General features: G+C 39.0%; 1 protein-coding gene across 1 annotated transcript in view; it reads left to right on the forward strand.

Moving 5' to 3' along the window:
- Positions 1 to 23,621, forward strand: part of lmbrd1 (LMBR1 domain containing 1) — a 59,205-nt gene that overhangs the window by 33,263 nt on the left and 2,321 nt on the right. The window contains exons 8-14 of the mRNA XM_041947427.1: positions 4,469 to 4,594; positions 5,152 to 5,304; positions 8,284 to 8,348; positions 8,523 to 8,625; positions 11,871 to 11,975; positions 12,060 to 12,209; positions 14,195 to 14,276. Coding sequence (XP_041803361.1) covers positions 4,469 to 4,594; positions 5,152 to 5,304; positions 8,284 to 8,348; positions 8,523 to 8,625; positions 11,871 to 11,975; positions 12,060 to 12,209; positions 14,195 to 14,276 — 784 coding nt within the window. The remainder of the gene's footprint in view (positions 1 to 4,468; positions 4,595 to 5,151; positions 5,305 to 8,283; positions 8,349 to 8,522; positions 8,626 to 11,870; positions 11,976 to 12,059; positions 12,210 to 14,194; positions 14,277 to 23,621) is intronic.

Here is a 23,621-nt window from a genome sequence, read left to right on the forward strand (position 1 = left end):
TACTATAATACCCAATTAATACCCAATTCAACCATAATGCCTTGGACAAGCTTTTCCCAAAATAAGTCAAATATTTGTTCATCTTATAGATAAATACATACAACTGATGCTTTGTATAGACATTTCTGAGTATTTGAGATAAAAGAAGTCTTCATTTAAAGTGTCTAATGGTTGACAACATCTCTCTCTGTAGCTTATTTAGTTGTTCAAGGTTTTGGTGGGAAAATTTCAATGCTAGTTGCACAGATTAGAGGCTTAGCTGTCTTTTTATGCAACCTGGGACAAGCACCTGAGATATCACCTAAAGCGATACATTATTTTAACTATATTGTGAAATATTGAATGGATTCAGGGTACTTAAAACCATCACTGTAGGCACTTGAACTGAACTATGAATGAATGGTTAGATATATGGATGTTAACAATGGAGCAACAGATCAGTCTGTGTGAAAACAATTGAATTCTCAAGGCTAGTTTCTGGAATATAGGATAAAAATCTACACTGTATCTCATGTATATGAAATGTTTCTGGTGCCCCAATATGTACAGGAGCTTAGTAAAGGCTGACTAAACCCTGCACCATGTCTGCGTCACTGTGTCCCATTTTTTGATTTGCCCAAACTAAATATTTAAATATATTTAAATCATACTTAAATATTTAAATACAAGTGTGTCACCATAGCCGGGCCCCTCAGTCATACCACTTTGTCGGCATTGACCTCTATTATAATAACAGCCAAGACCTTCAAAATCAAGAAAGGGACCACTCTACTCTTGGATGTAAAGGGGGGTGAAATACTTGACCAACCCAATCACTTTTTAATTTTAAATGACCCTTATTACTTAGGTGGGACTCTTGAATGTAAACCATTTGGACATTTTCCTTTCTCAAAAAAGGTGAATTTTCTTCAGGTGGACAAAAGAAAATGATCGACCATAGTCTTAAGTGGTAGCCTGACCAAAAGATCTCTATTGAAATGTCCCTAATAATAATACATGAAAGAACCTTAAAAAAGACAACGGCACATTAAAAGCAAGCGAAAAAAAAGAGAGCTATTAATAAAAATATAGATTAAAAAATATCTTATTTCTGAGGACAGAACAAACGCCCTAGTAATGCCAAATTGCAAATCAACTCTTGAATCAGACGAGCATCCATCTATCTGGATGGTCCATGTTTTGTGTTTTTGTTTTCCTTGCTTGACCTAAGAGTTACTTTGGCTAGATCCACACTGATACGTTTTCATTTTAAAATGCATAACTTTTGCTATGTTAATGTGTGACGTCTGCACTACTTCAGCATTTTAGAAACTTTTGGAAGAGTCGCCCTGTTTTAGTTGGCAAAGTCTGCCATTGCGAGACTTCTCGAAACAATGATGCGGACACACACGTTCGCTTCCTGATTGGGTCTTTTCAGTCATAACACATCCTTCCCTGATTCGTCATACCTATATTCAGAAGAAATCAAACAACCTCAGCTTGTTTCGTAAGTCTATAAGCCTTCACTACCAGCAGTTAATTCAACGTGACAAACAAATTACAGGCGTTGCTGACCTTGTTGTCTATGCTAGCAGCTGTTGTGCAGTTAAATTCTACATTTTATCATGCTACTGTTGCCTACACGTGACAGAGGCAAACACCAAACCTTGACATGTCCAGGGCCCAGTTTACGTGACTGAGATTATTTGCGGTGTAAAAATGCTTGTCTGGACTGAGGTCATTTTCATTTTAAAAGGCTGTTTAAAAATGAAAACATAATAGTGTGGATGTAACCTGTGACGATCATGGTTGGCTTGGAACAGGAAGGCTTTAACAAGCAAGCAGTCATTAAACTAGCCTCTCAGTGTTCTTAGTGATCCCAAACACTCTCCAGTTTTGGCATCTGCTCCTGTCTTGTTTTTATCCAGCACCTCACACCTGAAAGACATACAGTCAATATTTTAAAGTCAAGTTTCAACCTCTGTGCAACCAGAACCAAATAAATCCATAATAGGCTGTAAAGCGCTCTTGGAACAGTGTGCCTCATTTGCAAAAGATTGAATGAGCCTGACCATGAAGGAGAGGGATGATTTTCAGTGCAAGCGCCATTTTGAGAGGGCTGAGACTGTGTAGTTCATGTGTCATCACTGATTTAATTAACTAAACAAAATCATGAAGCATGGCTTATGCCCATCAATATCACGTTCATGATGTTTTTCAGCCTAGATGGCTATCCAGGTCCAAAAATGTCACTTGAGCTTAGCTTGTAAAACAAGAGACCAGGCAGGGCCAACATACAGAAAATGCGCTGGAGGCTATTTTCTGTTACATTTTAGTTCCTAATGCATGTAGGAATTTGCTTGTGAAATACCACAGCAGACCGATATGTTAATTAAAAAAAAAAAATCATTCAACAGTTTGTTTTACTGCCTGCTTAAAATGACAGGGCTAACAATCGATGATCATGTATTCAACTGTCAGTTCATATAATTGTGAGTTGGCACCACCTATGTACAGGCTCTATAATTTGAAAGTAGGCAAAAATGTTTTAATGAATAATCATAATCAAAAATAACACAGAATTTATTAGTGGAAAAAGTGTGATTTCATGACCCGTATAGCCTCCAATCACCATCTCATTTCTAGTACAGACAGACAGACACTAACAAGACTGTTCTCCATCAGGTTTGTGGAACTTGTCTTGCTTAATACTCCAACCAGCCAAATTGTCCAATTAATCAAATGCAATTAGGGAAACCAGCATAGTAGTGGCAGTACGGCCAAACTTGCAGGATTTCTGACAATGAGAATGAGCTAAGTTTTATATCTTTAAATGCACAGATTTGGTTATTTCACATTAGTGGACTTGTCTAAAAGCCAGCTTGTACACTGAGTGGTTCTAATTAGCAACATTATACTGGACAGAACTGTTTATCAAAAGGTATTGAGAATGTAGCGGGAGGCTCCCCTCCCTCTTTCCTTTTGGCGCCCCCATCACAAGTAGAAAGAGCAACAAAGAGGACGCTTGTGTGGAAGACCCATGTCCACCAAGTTCTCCCTCTTGGTCTCAGCAGTCATGTGACTCTCTGAATGATTTCAGCCAGTAACACCCCCCGCCCCCCCAGCCAGCACACACATAGAGACTCACACACGTGCAGACTCCATCCACCCTCATCAAATCTATTTCTGGTTATTATTGACCACATTGGGTTTTAAAATAACTTTAATGAGTATGCGTGATTATTTGTGAACTAAAAATGTGCACTCCAGTGGAGAGACACCTGTGTTTTTTTCCCTTTTATATTTCTCCCATGTAGTTGCAGATTTCAGGGGAAGGGAAATGTTTCTCTTGGGATCTGGGACAGGTTTTCCTTTTATGAGTGTGTTTGATATTCGGGACATGCTCCGGCCTTAAGAGCTCCATGATTCATTGCAGGAGGCGACATTCGCCCGTAGCAGAGATCCACAGCAGAGACTAATAATAGTCTAGCCTGACTTAGTATCCCATGCGACTCTCTTAACGCTACCTAACACTCAGAAACTAGTAAAAGTTGTTTTAGAAAAATATAGGTTCTGATCTTCCCCCACTTGAAAAATGGCGTAAAGAGGGCAGCATCTTTTGACAGGGCTGAAAGTGTCTTTGCACAATAGGCCCCTTTGTTTTATTATGAACCCATAAAACAGCACTCCTCCAAGTTGGTTAGAGCGAGACAGCACAGGGAGAACAAGAAAGCATTGGCCTGTTGCTGTTATTTTCATTTGCATTGATTAGTCTGCTTCCTGGTAGTATTTCCTCATTTTATTTTTAAATTAAAGTTCAAGCGACAGAGACAATGTCTTTGGAATTTTGTGGAAATACTCTCTCTCTGTCTCTGCTGTCACAGTATATATGTATGTATATGTCTTTATGTATGCCTGCCTATCATTATGTATTATTTATACACTGTATGCACCTCTTAAAGAAAAGCTGATGTTTATTCATTTAAATTCATGTTATTCAACAGTGATGGTACCTTGATGCCCACTCCTCTAACTCAGATTTCTCTCCCTAAAATTCTGCTTCTAAAAATTTCATCAAATCCTGGATAGAGGATAGTGCTGTCACATGGGGGCACTGTTAAGCTGTAAATTGCATCAGAGTGATATAAGGCAGTGATATCCACACAAAATGGTTGCAGCAAGTTCACCAATAAACCTCAGCACAATTATAGATTCCACCATTTTAATCTTTTTTCCTCTACCAGAAATGACATAGCCTGGGAGGCCAGGAACTATATCATTTGCTGTGTGTGTGTGTCTGTGTGTGTCTGTGTGTATGTGCGTGTGTGTGTGTTTACTTACCCTCATTTGACTGTGGTCGTGTTCCACATTGTGATGGGTTTGTTATCAGGCAGGCGTGGGTATGTGTGGGCGGATGCACGTGCCATATGTGGCATCCCACTATGACAATCATGTGTGTTTCTAATGGTATGTGTGCTCTGTCTTTCAGGCATACGGTATGTCCGTGCTGCCTTTGAATCTGATAAAAGGCACCCGGAGTGTGGCATATGAACGCCTGGAGAACACAGAGGACATTGATGATGTTGAGCATCAGATAGAAAAGCTTAAATCCAAGGTTGGTCTCACCAAATGACGCAAAGCACTAGCACGACATGCGACATGAAGACAAACTATTTACAAGTCATGGATTAACTTCATGGGATGGCTGTGTGAAAGCTTACATACACAGTAGGAAAGAGTGAAAGGAGGAAAGTGCAACACAGAACAAACAAATATGCTTTAGTATTTGAATGGAAATAGTCTAAATACTTAATATTTGTGAAGAATTTTATTTTCAGACACTGAACTTTTAAAGCATCATTTGTAAAAGTGCTAATTATATACTGGCAGCTAAGTCATACCTTAATTCTTTAGACTGCAACATCTTATTGCTTCATATATCCAACCACTGACACAATAACTATACCCAAAGACAATGTTAAATATGTTTTAGAATGTTTAGTTTTTTTTTTGATTGGACATTTTGGGGAATCATTGACTCGATCAATTACTTACAATTTTTCATGATTTGTGCTGAGCCTGATAAAGGTTCCAACTATGCCATGTCAGAAGTGACTATGCATATGTGTATTTATTGGATGGTGACGCGGTTGTTTCTTGTCTTTTTGACAGTGTAATGATGGACGTCCCCTTTCATCAAGGGACAGACACAACCTGCAGGAGCTGGAGGGCAAACTGCAGGTCCTCCGGCGCAGGGGGAGACACCTGGAAATTGCAGAGAGGAACTGCTGCAATAAAGTGGGCAGTGCTCTCAGGCCTGTCAAGGTGAGTCTTTATTGTGGCTTCCATTCAGAAAAGTAAAGTATATGTCTGATACAGATTGTATTGTATACAAAAGCAAATCCTTTCAGCGTCTTTATATTGGATGTGAATGTACAAACTTTATTATTAACTTTTGTTGATGCCTTTCTGTAATTGATTTCTGAGCAGACATAGGTAGGGCTGCACAATGTACTACAGCAAATTTGGTGTTTTCTTAATCGTTGTGTAATTTTGAAATTCTTGTTTGGCCAAGTATCATGCCTTTGCTCTTTTTCGCCGGCTTCAGCATGTTCCTCCCTAACTGTTTCTTTGTGCTCAAGTTTTAATCTGGACTGCTCTAGATTTACTTTTAGTTCTACTTTACACAACCGCATATTTACATGATTCCCACGGGTAGTCTCTTCACCTAATTTACTCTGAAGTCTCTCAGGGAGTCTCACATTTCTAAGGCAGGATCTCATGGTTCTCCAGGGATAAACCAAAGCAACCACAAAGTTCTCTTTGATTTTACTTTTTTTGAGTTGGGCAACCAATACCTGGACCTCATCTATGCAATTTTAATATTGTTGGGCCCATATTCAAATTTGCCTAAAGGGGCCGTGAAAAGAGGGGGATTATCACACCACTTGTTTAAGATTTAAAAACATTGCACTTTCACTGACCTAGTCCAAGCAAACATCTGGAGATGATGCACTGATGAGCGTTATGGTTCCCTACTGGATAACTTGACTAAATAACACAACCAGCACCAGCACAAAATAACCATGCCAAATTAAATTCTGATATAACTGATCGCTTGATCAGTCATAAACTGCCATTTTACAGTTTCCTGTGGTAGTTTATGCAGCTTAAACCATCAAGATTGCCGAAAAAGTAGAATCTAGGGACTCATTGAACACATCCACTTTTTACGGTTCTTTGAATAAAATGATGATCACAACCAAAATCCCCTAAGCCTGCTTATTCCCACCAATCCTAACTACTTACTCTCTGTGTATCAAACCAAACATCTTGGTTACCAGGGTGCAGCAGCTGTGATCGTTAGCATCTTTGTTGTCATTCTGGAACAAACCCCAATGCATTTTTAGTTTTCAAAAAATATTTGATTTGAATTTGTGAAAGCCCAGGGACTGCCACCACCAATATATCCCTGTGCATAACAGAATCAAGGCTGTAATTATTCTGTTAAATGTGATAGTGGTGAGTCAGGAAGTTATTTTCCTCAACCGAAAACAAATCAAAAATCAAAAATGTACTGATTTTATTGCACTACAGATTTGCAAATGCTTTGGCATGGAAAACATGGTAATAGTTCGGTCACACTTTATATTAAGGTACACATAGAGCCAATATGCTACTGATGTGCATGCTAATAAGCAACTGGTTAATGACGAATGTGTACCTTCATAGAAAATGTTACCGTAAATTCTACTTCAAAAACCAGATGAAAAGTCTTTGGCAACACATTTATTTGCTGCAATAATTTGTGCACCTTCCTATTCATATTTGACTTAACCCAACCGTCATGCACATCTAGATGCATTGTGCTCATAATAGCATGCATGCTTGACTTGCCCGTATTTTTTGTTTATACATGACATAGCAGCACGAGTTCCAACATCATTCTTCTTGCACACATTTTACTTTCCCACTGCTATTCATTTTCTAGTATTTTATTGCACTGCAGGCATGCACAAACATTTTAAGCCAGTATCTCTAACAGTTTGTCTTCAACCAAGGGGGTTGCTGCTAATGACAGTCCCCAGACTCAAATTTAAACAGTAATGAGTTGGGAGATTTATTTACTGTATACTCAGGCACTGGTGTAGAGTGATAAGCCAAATGATTGTGATTTCTCCTGAGCAGTTGTGCTACTGTCTCTAAACTATGTTCGCTTTATTTTCACCACAACCAGTGGTGAGCAAAAATGACTTTTTGAACATGTGGAATATTTACAGTAAAAAAGTGCCTGGAACACAACATAATTACTCCTAAAACAATCATCATAAACAACAATATCATAAAACAAAGGTAAAAAGCAGTTTTTTAAGTTGAGCTGTGTAGATAAGTAGTTTATAGTACAATCATATTCACTTTGTTAAACAACTCATTTGAGAAACTAAAATAAATCCCACCTTTTCATGATTTGAAAACAGTTTTTATTAATCCTTAGTGTAGTATTGCACTTTTTAATAGCCCGTAATTGTGTTTGCGTAACACAAGCTTTTCTTTTGGGTTTTCTTTGCTTTGATTAGGAGTTAAGGGCAGTTTAATCAGTACATTTGAATGGCTGTATTTTTCCTCCGTCTGACCACAGAACTTTTTAACTCTTTGTCATGTCAAACAATAATGACAAGGGTGTTGATTATCAGTTTCTTGATTGTAATTGGTGCTTTGCTACAGTCATTGAGAAATTACGTCAAAGGATGTTTTGTCAAAGCTGATTTGATTGAGTGATTGTGTTTCTATAATCATCATCAAATATCATCATGTTTTGTTTTTTGATTTGTTAATCCTATACATTTCTGAATCACTGTATCTTTTAATTGTACTATATATTTTCCCAACGTGTTCGCCTGCTGTTTCCATCACTGTGGCTGGTAAAAGATATTTTAGCTAAGGCCCCCGTGAAGGCGGGCAGTTGATAGGATTTATTGCCTTTTTGGCTGCCACCCACGTTTTGCCTCCCTGGTTGCAACCTCCCTACTCTGCCTGGGCTGTGCCATTGCTTCCCCCTGTCACCTTAGGCAACAGTGCCAAACTGGGGCTGTCCAAGCCATATGGTCTCTCCTTGACAAAATGTATGACAGAAAGGTTATATTTGCTGACCCAGTAGAAGCATTTGAAAACATATATTTTCCTTTATTGGGGTTCAGTAATGGGCTTCACTATGATTGCAGATCCCTCCTTTGTTTGCAGATACAGATCACTGTTTGGTATTGACATATATATATAGTGTATTTTGTCTTTGTTTCTTTTCAGATATTGTTGGGCATTTTCTTTATCCTGGTTGCATTGCTGTTCGCTGTTGCACTCTTCATTTCAAAGTAAGTCATGATATGTCCTAGAATACTATAATTCTGAACACAATACAGGTTACAAATTTGTGCCATAAGGCATGCAGTGAGACAAAACTGGACAGCGTAATTGTTTCATTTCTCTATTTTAATTAGTGTGTAATGCTGGAGATATATACGTATATTTTTTTCTGTGTGTTTCAGTTTGGATAAAGCTCTCCACTCTGCTGGCATCAGCTCTGGGTTCATAATCTTTGGCACCAATTTAACCAATCCTCTGAATGAACTTCTATTAGCCTTACAACCCGTGAGTATCCTCTCATCTCTCATGGTGAAAAGATGACTATCCTCAATTAAGATATGCTTAAAGCCATATTTTCTTGTCTCCGTCATCATTAAACTAAATGAAGCATAATTTAAAAGCTTTATTCTTGGCTATACTTAAATGTGTGAGTAATACTATAAAAAACTTGTGCTTCAAAATACTGCAGGTGAACTTTGCAAGAAGAAAATCTCAACTACAAAAGCAGCCACTGTACATACAAAAAATGAGCTATTTTGCTTTAAATGTCATTTGACAGTTACTTTTAAATACGGGTTGGCAGGCAAGACTACCAAAGACCAAAAGATGACAAAAAAAGGCATACCAAGCCAAAGGGTGGTTTTTAGAATTAAGTGGTTATGAAATTATGTGTCTTCATACAGCGGCGTGCGAAGGTTTGGGTGCCACTGGTCAAAGTTTCTGTGACTGTGAATAACTACACAAGTAAAAGATGACACAATTTCCAAACAGCATAAAGCTAAAGATGACACTTATTTGATATTTTAAGCAAGCAATTACTTTTTTAATTTTGTGTCTTTTAGATTTTCAAAATAACAAAAAGGGAAAAGGGCCAGAGGCAAATGTTTGGGCACTCTGTATGGTCAATATTTAGTAACATCCTCTTTGGCAAGTATCACAACTTGTAAAGGCTTTTTGTAGCCAGCTGAAAGGCGTTTAGGTCTTGTTAGGAGGGTTTTTGCCCATTCTTTCTTTCAAAAGGCTTCTAGTTCTGTGAGATTCTTGGGCCTTGCATGCACAGTTTTAGGTCTTTCCACAGATGATGTTTAGATTGGGAAACTGTGAGGGCCACTGCGAAACCTTCAGCTTGTGCCTCTTCAGGTAGTCTATTGTGGGGTTTGAGGTGTGTTTATGATCGTTATCCTGTTATAGAAGCTATCTTTTTTTCATCCTCAACTTTTGAATAGACGGTGTGATGTTTACTTTCAGAATTTGCTGGAATTTAACTGAATCCATTCTACCAGTCAAATGTTCCCCGTGCCATGATCGATCCACCCATGTGCTTGACAGTTGACAGAGAGGTGTTCTCTTCATGAAATTCTGCAGCCTTTTTTCTCCAAACATACCTTTGCTCATTGTGGTCAAAATGTTCTATTTTAACTTAATCAGTTCACAGGACCTGCATCCAAAATGCAGGTCATGAAGGTCATATTTGTGCAGGTGTCACTGCACAGCAGAGCGGTGCACCACCGTTCCACAGTCCGTAAATCTTCTTGAAGGTCTTTTGCAGTCAAACGGGGGGCTTGATTTGAGTTTCTAGGAATCTTACGAGCAGTTCTCTCTGTTTTCTTGGTCTTCCAGACCTCAACTTGACCTCCACTGTTCTTGATAACTGTAATTTTTTAATTACATTATGAAATGAGGAAACGGCTACATGAAAACACTTTGCTATCTACAGCCATCTCCTGCTTTGTGGGAATCAGCTATTTTAATTTTGAGACTGCTATGCAGCTGCTTAGAGAAGCCTATGGCTGCTGATTGTTGGGACAAGGTTTGAGGAGTCAGAGTATTTATAAAGCTTTGAAATTTTTAATCACCTGGCCTTTCCTAACAATGACTACGAACAAGCCACAGACTTAACAAACTAATTAAGCTCAGAGACCTTGGCAAAAGTTATCTGAGAGCTCAAATCTCTTGAGGTGCCCAAACGTTTGTATGGTGCTCCTTTCCTTTTTCCCTCTAAATCCAATATAATACACTAATATTGCTTAAAATGTTTAAGAGGATGTTTCATCTTTAACTTCATGACTTTTGGAGATCAGTCCATCTTCTACCCACTTAACTATTCACAGTACCAGAAATTTTGCCATGTATCTTACTGAATTACTGTATTATTGATCTAAAACCACTGTACATTCTTCAGGGGGAACTAACATTATGCATTCAAGTTTTTCATTATATAGGTCTCTCTGTGAACCATATTTTGAAATACAGGGAACATGAAGGGTGTACAGTGTACAAGTGTAGTGCACTATATAAAGATGTGTGTTAGGAAACTGTTACTAATAATTATTCTTTATTTTATTTACACAATCCACGTTATGCACACAACAAATTGCTGTTCACAGATAATACAAACTTACAAAGGTTTAATAAATGGTAACATGGCATTGTAAAAATGTATTTTGCAAAAGAGAAAAAACCTTGGTGAACCTGGAAACTCATAAATGCTGGTTAATGAATTAGAATATATTTCTGTGCTTTTCCTGTCAGTACCATTTAAATAATGAAATTCTGTTTTTCCTGTATTTTTTAAACAGTTGAGAAGTCAGTGTTGTAACTGGGATTTGAGTGTATAATTGGAGCTTAATGAATCTGGATGTTTATCAATCTTGAAATCAGATTGAAAATATAAAAATGCAACCATAATCAAAATCTTTTTGTTTCATTTAATATCTTTTACTTTTGTCGAACTTATGACCTATAAGTTGTCAAAAGATTAGCCTCTATCATTTTAAGCAGGTTTATTGCAGTAAACCTGTGGATTCTGAAACCCTGCATGTATGTACAGTATTAGCAATGTGCTTAAATGACCATAGCTTTTAAGTTTTTAAAATTAAGGCTATTGGCATTATTAAATCGCTACCATTGCTTCTTTCCTCTGAGTCATTGCTGCAGTTTTGGAAACTGAATAAAGCCTCCTCTGTTAAATTTAGTATTCTACAGCAGAATTTAGAGAAAAAAATGACTTGACAGCTCAGACCATTAAAGAATTGCCTCATAGATAGTGGCATTGATTAAATGTCTAAGGCCAGTGTTTAGAAGTATGACCTTGGTAATTAAGGAATTAAGTGCACCGTATCAACAATGGGATACAGGACTATATAGGGGTCAGGTTTGAGGTTAAATCAAAACATTTCAGGTTACAGCACATAATCGATCCATATTTATGTTACATGCCCTGTGCTTTTATGTCTAGACTGTATCTGTAAATAATCAATTTACTGATTAATAGGAAGAGGTAAGGGATAAAGTTGTTGGCGTTCAGCAGTCTTGACAATGTCTGAATGCACTACACAATGACCAGCTCAGATTTGCTTTAGATTAATTGGGCTAGAACAAGTGGTATTGATGATAGTTGCTCATTAACAGCTCCAGGCATCCTTGACAAGCAGCCAGCTTGAATGTTTGGCTTTGAAAGCAATAATGACTTTATTTGTGACTCCTGCATCTGAGAGATGTAGCTGACTTTTGTCCTTGGTATATCACAGGTTTTTCCATTGGATTACATCCTGATCACGGTCATTACCATGTACTTTGTAGTCACATCCATGGCTGGCATCCGCAACATGGGCATCTGGTTCTTCTGGATAAGGGTAGGCAAAGGCCCTACTTCAGTGTTCCCTTAAAACATTGCAAATACACTATTAATTGCAAATTACCATTTTCTTCTTTTTCAGCTGTACAAAATAAGACCTAAGAGAACTCGCCCCCAGGCTCTCCTCTTCCTCTGTATGATTCTTCTCTTGATTGTCCTTCACACCAGCTACATGATCTACAGCCTAGCCCCACAGTATGTCATGTATGGCAGCCAGAAGTATCTTGTACAGGTGAGGAAAAATGTGCATACGTTTCCGTGTATTTCTAGGTTTTTTAGTCCTGCTGTGGATGCGGCTCTAACGATGCCAGTGTCCATCAGGCAGTGGGTTCAAACCATTCTGAACGAGCTGGGTGTAGGCAGCATGGTCTCCACAGGCTGGTAGCAGGGCTTTTAGACTCTTGGTCTTTCTGGATTCTGTTTATCTGTAGCCTGTGTGGCTATTACTTGTGGATCTGTTGTTTGACTGTCTACCCTCCGTGTGATCTGATGTCGCTCTGCTCTCTCTCTCGTGCTCTCTGTGTGGGTGTGTGCATGTAGTTTAGATGCACCCTCGTGTCTATGCTTCGTTTCAAAAAATCTTTTGAACAACATAATTAAAATGAACCAGCGTGTTTTTGCTGAAACATCCTCTCTTTAAATGAGAGAAAATAACCTTTTAAAACCAGCTCCATATGACTCACAGAGTAAACACGGCTTATTCCTCTCTGCTTTCACTTATGGCATTTGAATACATTGTCTCTTAGTGACATTTTTAACCAGCCTAGCATATACAGTGAAGTCTGTATGCACTGGATATTCAGTATTGTGCACAGCAAATTCCTTAGGTGCTCTTTTAGTTAGTTCTTCTCAATGAAAGTTATCCTTAAAGTCCAGTGTGTAGGACTTCTGGGGATCTATTGGCAAAAAAAGAATATAATGTTCATAAGTATGTTTTCGTGAGTGTAGAATCACCTGAAAATAAAAACCGCTCATTTTTTGTTACCTTAGATGAGCTCTTTATATCTACAGAGGGAGCAGGTCCTCATCCATGGAGGCCGCCATAATGCTCTGCCATGTTTACGGTAGCTCAGAAAGGACAGACCATGCAGAGAGCTGTGCTTGTTTAATGTTTTTCATGGCCACCGTAGGTTCTCCTTCATGCTTGGAAGAGGAGGGCAAGGCGAGGAGAATCATACCTGTCAACACTGGGATTTGAAAATAAGGGAAATTTCCCGGCACCGCGCCATGGGCCATTCCACCCTCACCACTGTCCACATTCTCCTTACATTTAGAAAGGATGCACTCAGAGAATCCTAAAATCACCACAGCGCAACCACTTGCTTTAAAATATCAGCAACAAGCATTGCGTTAACTGGTTCCTACATTAAGTGACTACAGTTAGAGTCAGAATCAGATACTGGGTTGAAATGCTATGACCGTCCCTGCATTATATACATGAAAACAAAGAAAGGGCAAATAAATTCAGCACTTAGTTTATTTATATAATGCTTGAAGAAAATGGATGGGAGAGATAGTGTGTATGCAATCATTGGTGGAGCATGTTTCTGTGCCTGTTGGGTGCAGTTATGTTTGGCAGGTTTGTCACTTTTCCCTCCGTGTGACACTAAAACCCATGCGGCATATTTCACGAAAAGCATGACATTGACCGACGTTGCTCTTCATTAAGTAAGTGTAAGTTTCCTCCCATTTGGTGAGATACTTGCACTGACTTTTAGCCTTTGTGACAGGTTCTCCATCCATCTTCTTCTTCCTCTTCTTGTTTTTTTGGCTGGTGCCGTTTGAAGGAATGACCCCTTGTCAATTGATGTTACACCTAATGTTCTACGTACTGCCAGCTGATATACTGGAGTGGAATGTAGCAAAGACATTAAACAGGCGGTTATGCCTCCCATCAACATTACAGAAAAAGGAAAAGGGAATTAAAGTACTGTGAATTACAGTCTAATTGCCTGTTGTTCTGGTTTACTGTAAACAAAAAGACAGTATTGCTCTGTTATCTATGGCAAACTCAGAGCATTATTTGGAACCAAAGTTTCCAGGTGATCTTTCTGTTATTTTGAAAAACTTAAGGTCATTCTGTTATTTATTACTAAAAAGCCATTTTCACAGATTACGGTTTTATGAGCCTTCATCCTAAGCCTGTTTGTTCTGCATAAAGAAGTTTGCAGTGTTTCGTTGCTAAACAGATACATGCCTCTTGTGTTTTTTGATCAGAGTCAGATGCCCTCAGCAGGTCCTACATCTGGGAATGCTACTTTTGGCACCACAAGGATCTGTGATGCTGACGCGCCTGAGGGTAAGTCTGTCATCTCTGCTAGCACAGTAAGGTAGCACTGGTCCAATTGTGAGATGCTCGAAGAACTTACAAAACATCATCAAAGATTTATTCTTCACAAGTCGAGCCCATACTAGAAGAAAGGAAGGACAGTGTACAACCTGACCATTTCATGTAGAACAGTGTTCAGTAGTCTTTATCGCATTCATTATTCATTAGAGGGAATAATACCAAGGACAAACATTTAGTAATGCAGAACATGGCCTCTTGCTGTCTCCTTGCCAACACTTATTACAGTAAATCAGCCATGAAAACACAGATGTGTGATTGTACATTATACCACTGAGCTTTATTACGTTAATTTATTCATTTGCCGAGTGCTCAAGTAAGGCTCTGTTGGTGATGGAGTGCATATGATGCAATTGTCACATCTATCATTCCTACAAAGCTTCAAAGGAAACAAACAAGATCATAAACATACTTTATTCTTTGGTATACGTGTCATATCTCAGGTTCCCGCCCTGCTCTTCCACTGACACAATTAGGCAGGCTTTTAGACTTACAGTCAACCACAAAGTCTGTCTTTAACCTGTTGGTGCGTGTGTTTACTTGCGTTACAGGGGGTGTGTTAATGTGGGGGAAAATTTTTTAAATTCAAATGAATCAAGATGTTGGGCCATAAATGCCGTCCCAGAAGACGCAGAATTGCATTGCAATTAGAGTAGTTAATGTGTGTTAATGGGTCTAAATGTCAAGAATGTAATAAGAAAAGAGTAACGTTAAGTAGGAGTTGTTAATTATTTCAGTTAATTAAATATTAATCATATTTGATGCTTTCTAAATATTTTATATTTCCTCTTACATTTGCCCTTTGACTGTGCCAGTCTTAAATCATTGCATTATTGTTTGGTATAGTATATTAAAGGTATATTATAGTATGTATGTTTGATATCTATATTCTCTCTCAGGACTTCATTATGTTTAGTTTTATTCTGGTTGTTTACAGTTTTTATGTTAATGTGTTTTAGTTGATGCTAGAAGTTTTTTTTTTTTTTTGTCCATACTGCATGAAGTTGGTTATCGTCTCTACAAGAATTATACCAAATATTGAAAGCAAGGCTGACCTGTAAACAGTTATTTTAAAAAAAAAAGATACATTTTATCGTCCTAAATGGTAATAAATGTTTTAAATAGCATCAAATTCCCAGAATTCCCAGTAGAGGATGTGCTGCGTGGTCCTGTTATAATATATGTTTTATTTACAGTATGTCTGTAGCTGTATTGTCAGTGGTATTATTATCACATCTTTGGGTTCCATGTTAAGAACATGTTGTGTGGAGAATCTCCTACAGTGTGTCAGTTCCTATGAAGACGTTCCCTGTAGTGCCTTCCATTGCCATAAAGAGACACATGTGAGTCTGGACACGTTGTGGCAGGAAAGTTTGGAATGACAATGAGGTATATGCCTGAGTACAGCAGAGATGTTAGAGATAGCCATTATCGACTCAGGTTTCATGAATAATTTTCACTTCATCCAACAGTACTGAAAATGCATTGAGACAGGGTAAGACAGGCAGAAAATAGAAAGATAAAGCAGAGGCAGGCGAGTAACTGCAGAGATCAAAGGTAAGATGTTTGTTTACCATAATCTGATGTGTCGACACACACATTTAGGTTCTCTCCTGCTTGTGGGAATGCTAGGCTGTGTTTAAACGTTGTAATGAAATAAACTTTGCCTAAATTGATTAGCTGATAGCTGTCTTGACTAACCTATTAAGTTGCTGTTAAATCACTGTGCTCGTTTTTGTATTAGCTATGTTTCCATTATAATATAGGAAGAGGTGGCACACACCAAATTCACATGGCAGCCATTTTCCACTGATATCACACTATCTATGCACGGATCTATGCAATTACAACAGCTTTTATTCAAATTTATATTATTAAATGAAATGAAAATAAAAGACAAGAAACATTGTGTATTTTTGATTGCTTTTAGTCACATCTACCCAAGTGATTAGTAAGGTTGCATTCAGTCAGAGTTTGAATCAGGTTTAATGCCATGGAAGGTATTTTGGTGCATACAAATAAACACAGTGAGAGAAAATAAAAAATAAAAAGCAAGTACTGCAAAAGTAAAAAAAGAAAAACCTAAATATTAATCCATCTTGTTTACACTTGACAATAATGCCAACATACAGTAATTACATAAACTGACAATCCCCCATAACACTCTTGTTTACACGACTGTTCAGACAGAATTGTGGAAATTAATTGTCTTCTCTTTGTTTGGTTATTTGTTTTTCCTCAAACAAATCATTTGTTTCCTGTCCCCCAACTATCACAAATAGCCCATTCAGATTCAGCCATGATTCTGCACCACTTCGTCACGTTGTTTCGTTGCAGCCCGGAAGCTGTTTTGTATCTGTAGAGGAGTTAAAGAGAGCTGTTGAAACTGAGCTGGATTAAGTGAGTGAAATAAAGTTAAATGTGTTCCTGGCACCACAGGACCCTCAGTTGGTAAGAACAGTAATCAGTTTTTGCCCAAGTACTGTTAATTGCTGAGGGCACATGTCAAAGGATTGTGGGATCTGTTCATTTACGCAGAGGTTTTGGCACTCTTCAGTGCAGTTATATTAAAGGACTGGTGGAGTCACTAGGACAATGGCCAGCAGTAGTTCTGCTCTCTGTGTTGACTGGCTTAGTGGAACTGGTCCTATTTTGTCCACTTGGAAATAGCTCCTGCTTTCATAACAGCCGTTGTACCACCTACCATGAGGAGGAGGAAGTGTCAAGCAGAGACAACACATGCGACTGAGAGGGAATACAATCAAAAGCTTATCGACTGATATACTGTAGAAAGTAACAGGTGAAAGATTTCTTTTGTTGGTGAAAAGAGTGCAACTTGTTCTTTCCCAATTTACATACAGTAGCTCTTTTTTCTCATTCTCATTGACTGTTGGTATGAGGTGGTTTTCCTTTACAATATCTGTATCAGTGAAAAGGCAGAGATGGAGAGAGGGATAGATGTAGATGACTGAATGGCTACGTGCCATCAGTCAGCTTCATCATCTGACTGAACTGTCTGGTCATTTGTGCTGTAAATGTTTTTTTTGTTTGTGACAATCTGAAGATCTTCAATCTGAAAAGTCAAGATTAAATAGACAAAAGTGAGGATGATAGTAAATGACAAAGTTTTTATCGCATTTACAAAAAATACAATACAGCAGTCCATAGGAGAATATGTACCACATGTACACATGCTGTACCCTACTATACCTGTATTCGCATACTCTAACCATGACCCGGCCCCTTTTTTGTAGACAACTGTTACATTCTGTATATTTTTGCTATTCAAATATTTTCGTAGTTGCATCTAGCAAGCTCTTGCAATTTTCTTTCAACAAATCCAGAGCCACAGCATTACAGCCAGGCAGCATGCTATATCTGTATTTTTGTAAACATAGAAATAGTATTCTTCATGCCATGTCTCCTGGGAGAGAAACAGTTGCATGACCATGGATATGAATTGAAATGTCCTCTGAATTTCGGGCTGGATGTGAAGAATAAGAATGGGGATACGCTGTGGTAGAAAATGAAAAATAGAATTTGAAGCAGGCTCTGGAAGCGCATCACTTTGTAATAAGCCTTCGTGTCACACTGGATCAAAAGACAGCAAAGGCAAAAGACTGTAGAAGTCAAGCTGGTGCCTGATTGGCCAGTTGGTCACAGTGGCGTAATGACACCAACATCTTGGTGAGCAGGTACTCAGTGTCAAGCTCTCCATTATGTACTCTAAGGTCATTCCCACACCATTATTCATCTACTCAGCATAATGGAAATGAATCCTCAGGAAAGACGGCAAAGTCTTCTTCAGTGTGTGATTTAACACAGCGTATAGAAGAGTCTGGGTACCTGTTCTGCTTCTGCATTACTGGAACTTCTGTTCTCTGGTTTTGGCACTCAGTAACGATGCTGTTCTCCTCCTTATTTATGCAGCTGTTTATTTTTGCTGGGAAAAAGCTTCATCTCAGTCCATTTCATCTTATATCCATACTCATTCTCTCTCAAGCCGTTGAACCCTTGCATTGCTAAGTCTCTCCAAGTTTGGTTACTCTTTGTTGTAGCTTTTTATTTTGATAGAGAACAACTAATCATCCACACTGTACTGTCCTCATTTAATAAAGTACCAAGCAATTACAATAGGTTGCAGATTTGAGTATATTCACTCACTTTATTTTCAAGTTATTTTATGAAATTGGCTGATTGCCTGGCTGAAACTGAGGAGTTCTCAGCAGTAGATGAGGTTGCTCTTTCAATTATTCTTACCACCGTGATGCTACTTATGGTGGGCGAGTGGCTTTGATCAGAAACTCTGACTCGCATCTAAGTTCATCTACATCCATCATCTGCCCTTGTAAGATGTTCCTTTTTGTACTTGCCTCCCTTTCGGATGATATGATCTATATATCATGTTTTTTCTTTGTCTGCCTGGCAATTGTCTAATTATTGAGGCGCTCAAATGTTAATAATCCATCAGACTCATTTAAAAAGGCCTTCATCTCACTTATTGATGCGTTTGATTTTATTCCATTATGACGCCTTCCATCACAGATTTATCTGTCTTTGTGTCCATTTCTAATGATCACTCCCTCACCCAAGAAATTAACTGTCTCCTCTGTTGTTTATTGCTGTCATGTTAACGCCTACATCATCACATCTGCAACTCCCATTATTGGTCACATTAGTTATCTTGACAGTTTCTCCAATGATTTTAATGACATTCTGTCCGCAGCACTCCTCACTCAATTTCCTCCCAAAAACCAAAAGATCTTTAGCCAAATTTCTGTCAGATCCTCGAAAACCCCCCGTGCGTTGTGTGTGTACAGTGAAGGCATTTCTTACATCATGCAAGTGTTCCTAGTGTTCAGTTTTTATGGTAAGGCAGCTCAAAACATATAAGATGGCCCTTTTGCTGCAAGGAAAGTTTATTTCACACTTAATATCAATAAATCCAACCCCCAGGTTTTTTTTCAACGTTAAGGTCGACACTGTTAGAAATAAAATTTGAAATATTATGGTATAAGACTCCTGAATCCTATCTCATTCTGTATAAAAGTCTTTCTGGCAGTTTAAGCTGAATTGTAACCAAGAGCTGAAGTCCTTTTTTTTTCCTACCTTAGAAGTCATATCACATTATTTCTAGTTTGAATCCCAGTAATGAAACTTCTAATACAGAGGAGTGTTTTCACACTATGGACTGCTGTCTGTTACCTAGCAACTTGCCAGTTTCCACAGCATTGTTTTAAAGAGCTTCGGGGGAAAGATGGTCGTAATTTTATGTGTTGCCTCTGAGATGTCAGGTGCCCAAGCAAGTTTCAACAGGAGACTCCCTCAAGCCCAGCACAAATTAATAGTAATTTTCTTTGCATCAAGGGGATCACGTCAATCAAAACTGCTTCTTGTGAAAGAAAAATGTCCATCCTGTCATTCAGACGCCCCATACTTATTAAAGGAAAATTCAGTTTCAAAGAATAGCTGTTTGCTTGGTATTATACCAAAAGACTTCCACTATTAAGTAATAGAATTTAGAACACTGTCTGATTAAAATTGAGCTTTAAAGAAGTCTAATTAAAATGATACTCTGTGCTCTGAGCAATATTTTTCTTTATTCTTCTTGCTGCAAAAAGCTGCTGAAAGCCAGCTGCTTCCCTCAGGAGCTGGTTGAGACCAAAAAAAAAAAAAAAAACAGCCAGAAGGAGAGTGAATATTGGATGTACAAGCTAAAACCGCCTAAAACCAGACTCCAAATAATGGGAGGGTTGTTAACAAGTTGGGTGATTGTCTGATGACGGAGTGTACTCAGTTTTAGACATGCATCTGCATCCCCAGGTCTCAGAAATGACCATGATGAGTAGAGTCATTTAATCATTACCAGTAGTAGTAGAAAATGAGAGCTGCAGTGTGAATAGCTGGAACTGGCTTTCTTGTCTTCACGTCCGTGTAGCGAGTGGTTAAGGTTAAGGTTAAGGTTAGGTTCAGTAAGGTAAGGTTACTTCTGCATATGTTGTTTTTTGTGTCTGCATCTGGAGGCCTTGAACACTGCTCAAATGGATTTTCTCTGCCAGTGGGGGAAAAAAAAAAAAAAAAAGATTTTGCATAGTGAAAAGATGCTTTTGGTGAACATTCATCGACAACACTAATATGAGAAGCCGGAGTTTTGAAAATAGTTCTGTTGAATGAACATCAGCGTCCTCAAAGGACATTGGAATGAAAGTGCTCAGTTGCTTTTTAGATGGAGAGAAAGTAAAAGCGTACGGTGTAGGAACACGAGTGCTTGCTGATATAGAGGCTTTCACAAAGAACACAGTGTGTGTGTGTGTGTGTGTGTGTGTGTGTGTGTGTGTGTGTGTGTGTTCAGGGTTTTAGGCATGTGGTTGTCTTTGAATGCAGAGTTGAAAGCTATACATAATGCATCATGCTACACGGGGCAGCACTCACCCGGGTATCATGAGTCAAGGTGAAATTACCTGCACTCACATGCTGCCCCATGCTCTTATCAGAGTACGGTAATGATTTCAAGGTGAAGTGGGTCAGTGGTGTACATGATAATATATTTCGGCAGACCACTGTTGTGAACCATCTGCAGGTCCCACTCGGAGCTCTGCAATTCAGGTGAGCAGCTGGAGAGCTACAGATGGCTGAGGAGCAGGAGGAAGAGAGCGGGGTCATGGGGATGAATATAGACTTGCTTCTCCTGTTATCTGTTGATCCTGGTGGAGTACAGGCTGATTGTTGGTACACCTTCAGAGCTCCCGTGAGCCCACTCCAGCTTATCTTTACCTTCCGTGAAGCAGCACCCACCGCGATTTTCCTGTTTGTTTTTTAATTCAACAGTGTAGAGGAGAGAGCTCTTGGAGAAAAAAAAAAACTGGCTCTAATGAATAAATTGTAAACCACACTGAGTTATTGCTGTGGACCCTCATGTCACGTCGCTTGGTATAAGTCTGATTGCACTGTTCATGGGGTTCAAGTCAGTGTGAAGAGCTGTGTAAGAAACAGTGTGATAGGAGCAGCTCAGCAGGGTTAGCGTTAATGCTCCAGATGGCTCTCTAACATAGCCAGACAGTGCATTTCGTCTTCACCTCAGCCTCGCGGACTCACTCTCTTGCCTTGTTCTGCTGAAATTATAGAAGCCTGATTAGGAGTATATTGAAACAATTTGTTCTTTTATTGCCTCAGCATGTGTGGCTAAGCTAATTAATACGTGTGATCTGAAGGGAAGCGTGTCTTTCTTTTCCCTTCCCTTTCTTCAAGTGTTTCCACACACACACACACACACACACACACACACACACACACACACACACACACACACAAACAGACATACACAAAAACAATTGGGGCACTGAAGAGAGACCCAGACACTGCGCGCATATCATTGGCACTTTCCACATTTGACGTCATCAGCATTTCCCATGCCTGCCAACACCCATTCATGCACATAAAGGGGAATGACTCAGCTCGAGGATTCTTATATTATTCCTGCCGTCTGTGCCGGTCAGATCAATAGCAGCATCAGTTCTGTAACAAGCCGGAGAGCTCGGGCTCAAAGGTGGTGTCACCAGCATAAAGCAGAGCGCTGCTCCACAGACAGAAAGCAATTGGATTCTATAAGCAATAAGTTAGTTTGCATCATCAGATTTTTGATTTCACGGCGACAAAGTGTCATTTGGCTCGCAGCTCTAAAGTCGCCTCTACCAAGGCCAGTTTGAGATGTGCTCCCAGAAAATGCTGTATAGGAAAAGCTCAGATTGGTTCACTGTGTGGATCACTACTGTACAACCTTCAGTTTTTTATCATGTATGTACGCTCAAGCTCGCAGTCACGTATGCAGTAGTAGTAGTGCTTTGTGATATCAACAAAAACAAGTGGTGACAGAAGAGAAATGTCACTTTAGTAAATGAATAAGTTAGCCGCTGCCTGGTAAATCAGGTTTTACTCGTGGACTCTGAACTGGTTTATTCAATCATGGCTAAGGCTGCACTTTGTTGTAAGATATCAAAGGCAGGCGCAAAGATGGATGGATCGATTTCAGCAAGACCTCGATCGGCCATAGCTGTTCAAAAAAAACGAGATATCTTCCACATATTTTGAAGTTAGTACAAACCAGACATATATAACTTTTTTATGATAATTTGTACATGTGGGTGCAATACATGTAATGTTGTGAATTTCATTTGAAAGAGAGAATCGGGGGTTACATGCATAAGCCATGACCCGCGGTCCACCGTCCTCTCACAGTTTGTTGGCGTCTTGTTGCGTGTCTGCGCTTTTACCTCTTGCCTTTTCAACGTGTAATACTGGATGTATTTGATGCAAGGCTCCATTAAATGTTGCATCATTCCGGCTTCATCTATTGGTGAAGCCACATTCACGCTGACAGTGACACGGCTTTCCTCTTTAAGAGGGCTGGTTGTCTTTTTTAGTTATAGTGACAAAATTGCCTGAGGCCCTGCTCCATGTAGTAATAGAAGCCGCTTTTTGGCTCTTAAGTGAGTGCAGACCTCTTTATAACACAGATGTATAACAAGTGCTACTCGTGTGCAACTATAAACATTGTGTAGAAGTAGATGTGTCCCATTTCTCTGGATGACGGCGCACACCCAAGACGAGATCCGTCTCCTCGGAGTTCTCTTAAGACAGAAATCTTGTCTCCTCGAACTACATATCTGTCTTTTTTACTTTCTTTATTCCTCCTTTACCTGCGCCCAAGTATTCTTCTCTTAACTTCCCACCTCATCCGTCACTTTGCAGGAGGAATGTAGTTTTCTTACTTTCTATAATGATTCCTTCTTTCCTTCAAGGGTTTCAGTATCAGTTCATCAAAAACAGAGAAGAAGAAGCATTATGGCAGAGGATGTCTTGGGATGGAGGGATTTAGCAAACTTTTTAATGAAAAACATTAAGCTTTATAACGTTGGCAATTATGAAAAATGGATATTGGAAGTAAATGCGACAACGTGTGATAAATAATTCTAAACTCAAGTTCGCTCACTTCGCCAGCCCTGAAGGTTTGGGCCATATCCCGCAGGCGTCTTCTTCAGGAGCGGCTCAGAAAGTGAACCTTGGGACTTTTTGTGACAGATATCTTTTCCCTGAGGTCAACACTGAACCTGTGCAACAGTATTTTAAATTCTGCTTTTGTGGAAGGAGCGATGGCCTTTAACACCACTCCTCAAACGGCACAAGTTCATGACATGCCACTGGCATCAAAGAGTGTGAGACTTGGTGCTGAACATTCGAGAGAAAAGCCTGAAATGTTTTTCACTGTGTTTTAAGACTGAGTTAAACTTTTGTTTCGGT

Source organism: Chelmon rostratus, chromosome 11, assembly GCF_017976325.1.
Source record: "Chelmon rostratus isolate fCheRos1 chromosome 11, fCheRos1.pri, whole genome shotgun sequence".
Taxonomy (NCBI): Eukaryota; Metazoa; Chordata; class Actinopteri; order Chaetodontiformes; family Chaetodontidae; genus Chelmon; species Chelmon rostratus.